The sequence below is a fragment of the Terrapene carolina genome, unplaced genomic scaffold, assembly GCF_002925995.2.
Source record: "Terrapene carolina triunguis isolate 2854851 unplaced genomic scaffold, T_m_triunguis-2.0 Scaffold23, whole genome shotgun sequence".
Classification (NCBI taxonomy): Eukaryota; Metazoa; Chordata; order Testudines; family Emydidae; genus Terrapene; species Terrapene triunguis.
Window position 1 is genome coordinate 22,157,725 of NW_020664374.1, and position 3,475 is coordinate 22,161,199.

Below are 3,475 nucleotides of genomic sequence, written 5' to 3' on the forward strand. Positions count from 1 at the left end.
CTCCCTGTTCCTGTGGTTTTGTATGCCCAGCACCCAGCCCTTCTTTGCTGGTGTGTGGAGGACACCTTTGCCCTCCTGACTTGGCAAAAACAAGTTGTTTGTGTTCACCTCACCTGCAGTGGGCTGCTTGCTCTTCACTCTCTGCACAGGGAAAATGGCTTCCTCTCAGCGCTGCTTTGTATAAACAGCACTTGGGTAAGAAATGTCTTCTCTACACATGGAAATATATTTGTTTACCTATATATTTTTTTTTTAGGAACTAGCTAAATATGAGGATATGGAAGATCAAGTAGTCCTAACTGAAAAAGGTAACGAATTAGCAGCTGTGAGTTTGTTTTGATGATAGTCCCACTATAGTTAATATATAATGTATATCAGCTTATTGTCATCTTATAGATCTGCTTGAAGATGGATTTGGTGAGCATCCTTTCTACCACTGTCTTGTTGCAGAAGTGCCAGAAGAACAATGGACAGCTGAAGGTAAGACATCCTGCTGCTTTTTTAAAATCAGAAATGCACAGGGTGTATGTAACATTATTTAAAGCTACTGATTATACATAAAGCTCCAGCTGTGAATTTGGGTAAGAAGAAAGTGTTAAAATGCAACTATTGAAATAGAAGAACCATTATGTTTTTCTAAAGTGATCAACCATCCTGAAGACACTGGAGACCAGGTATAATATATATGATGTACTGTAATTCCATTTCATTAAATGGTTGTTCTTGTTTGACCCTAATTTACCTTAATGTAATCCTGTTGAATCACATTTTTTCTTTAATTTGTCCCCAATCTTCAGGTTACAGTCTCTAGCTTCGCCATGTACATGGCCCTTCCGTGTACATGGATGGGCGGGGAGGTAACTAAAAGATCCGTTACACAATAAAGTAGATGATCATGATACATGAGGTAAGGTCTAACAGGGACAAGTACTATTCCCAAGCATTTACCAAAAAACACACGGTAGATCAGAAATTCTGAATGCACTCTCTTCGTATGAGTACGTGCAAAGCATTATGGCTAACAACGTGATTTGAATTCTCAAGTTTTAGGACTGAGTGGGATGGTGTTGGAAGAGGGTACCAGTTTTGCACTGACTGGTTGGCTCCTCTTACAGGGTGAGCCATAGAGTTGTTTCAAGCAAACAAGGAAAGCTGTTGGCCAAAGTAGATATCTTTCTGGTGCCCAGGATAAAGGAGACAGACTACTACTTTATCAGTGGGAACACAGATGAGGCAGTGCTGGAGATGCCATTATGTTAACTAATGGCTGCCTGTGAGCACTCCTGGTTTTCCCACTGAGCAATTTGAGAAATATTAATTGGAAGACAGACTTTAAAGGTGTGTGTTTTTAGATTCTACTATTAGTGTTGTTCTGATTTTTAAGAAAGCAGAATTGAGTTAACTGCCACCATATTCTGAACTGCCGTGTAAAATGTAAACCAATTTATAATCCAAAGTGGACATACTGATAAATCAGTAGGGTATGTATAATGTGTCTGTAGCAGAAAGCCTTAGTTGTTCATTGTTCGCTATAACTGTAAACACTGCCTTTGAGGAACCAGAAGGATAATCTTCATTCCACAACACAGATCTCAAGCTATCTGAATTCCTATTTTACCTACACCTCAATATGCTTATTGCAAACTTCCATTCTTAAATCAGGCTTATAACAGTTAATAAATTAATAGTTGCATGTACAGAAAGAACACCTAGGTATTTAGGTTACATGCATGTAAGCTGAAATGTACTAATCTTGTTGCCTTTCAAAAATAAGGTTTTTTTTTGCTGATGTATTATAATCCTTTGTTACAGGACATCTTATTGTGGGTTTTGCCATGTACTACTTCACTTATGACCCATGGATTGGAAAACTGCTGTACCTTGAAGATTTCTTTGTAATGCCTGAGTTCAGAGGTATGTTTTAAGGAATAGCTTTTAAAAGTATTGTTTATTGTATATGCTTTTTTAAAAAATTACAACTAACATTTCTTGACTTTTTAGGACTTGGCATTGGTTCAGAAATTCTGAAGAATCTGAGTCAGGTAAGTAGTTTTTCCTTTCGCCATTAGATTTTTAGCACAAGACAACAGCAGAGAAGCAAGTCTGTCTGTCAGTTGTCTGAATTAATATTACCCTTTAACAGAACTTGAAAGTGAGTGATTCAGTTGCTGTAGTAAAGTGGATAAATGGACATATAAGGGCAGGCTTATCAGATTCTGTAAACTAGTGGCTTAGTATCTGTTTGATTCTTCATAGATGCAGAATTGTGATAGACACAAAGGAGGAAACTCTATATTTAAAACAGTTGCAGACATTTTAGTAGTGGTGTCCACTTCAAAATAAATCATATTGCTGGGGACTCTTGCCTATCAACAGTGAGTGGAAGGATAGATTTGTGTACATAACAAATAAGATTGCTATATACCTAATAAATATATTGGTTATATGTTTGTAGGTTGCTCTCAAATGCCGCTGTAGCAGCATGCACTTTGTAGTCGCAGAATGGAATGAACCTTCTATCAGGTTCTACAAGAGAAGAGGTGCTTCTGATCTGTCCACTGAGGAAGGATGGAGGCTCTTCAAAATTGACAAAGAACATCTGTTGAAAATGGCAACTGAAGAGTGAGGAATTATTACAGCAAATGACAAATCTTATCCCTGAATCATACTCTGAATAAAGTCTTTCCTTGCTTTCTGTACAGTTTGTAGTGGAATAAATAGCATGGACACTAATTCCAAAGCTCCATTACCAGTGCTATTGTAGTATAATTGTTGCTGTTGTCATCTGTCATCTGGACTTGAAACATCAGTTTTACAGGAAGTGACATCTATGAAGTCCAATTTATTTGCTTGTAAACATCATCCTTCACCAGTGTGGGCTAGTGATCTTTCAATGTATATTGAATAAAACTTCATTGTTGTGAGTGTCATTCAAATGTGTACAATGTACACACTGGCAGGGTTTTTGTTTTAATTTCCTTTTATAAAATAAAGTATAGTATTTTCATTTTAATGGCATTAGTGTAGTGTGGTTGAATTCTTACAAGTAAAGTGGCTTTCGTTTGGTCACTATTTCCTACAGCAATAAATAACTCCACTGCCACTCAGCATCACAAGGACTTGAAAGCAGAGTTTTTGTTGCAACTAATGTAGCTTCCATCGACTATGTATCTGTCCACCCTTCCAATTTTGGATTTTGTAGCTCTTTTTAAAAACCATTTTTCCCCCAAATGAAAAACAAAACCAAGGGAAAACTAATATGCAATCTGAAGCTTTTTCTCTTATAGTGGAAGTAATTAGAGGCAATGCTGTTAATATCAGTAGGTAAAGAGGCCTTATCTAAATTGACTGAAGAGTATTTGTGAGCATTTTGCACCAGCCTTAACTAAATTTTTGTTAAAACCAATTTGAACACAAGAACAGGTGGTGGGGTTATTTGTAACTAGCTGCTGTCCTTTTTAAAGAAGCTGTTTGA

The 3,475-nt window shown here is 36.9% G+C and overlaps 1 protein-coding gene across 1 annotated transcript; it reads left to right on the forward strand.

Annotated features, from left to right (window-relative positions):
- Nucleotides 1–3: 3 nt before the first annotated feature.
- Nucleotides 4–3,000, forward strand: LOC113406190 (diamine acetyltransferase 1-like; the record flags this gene model as incomplete). The annotated part of the gene is made up of 6 exons (XM_026649353.1): nt 4–195; nt 257–308; nt 397–480; nt 1,813–1,914; nt 2,002–2,042; nt 2,456–3,000. Coding segments are annotated over 6 exons (642 nt in total), but the record flags the coding sequence as incomplete, so codon positions are not given.
- Between the last annotated feature and the right edge of the window lie 475 nt (nt 3,001–3,475).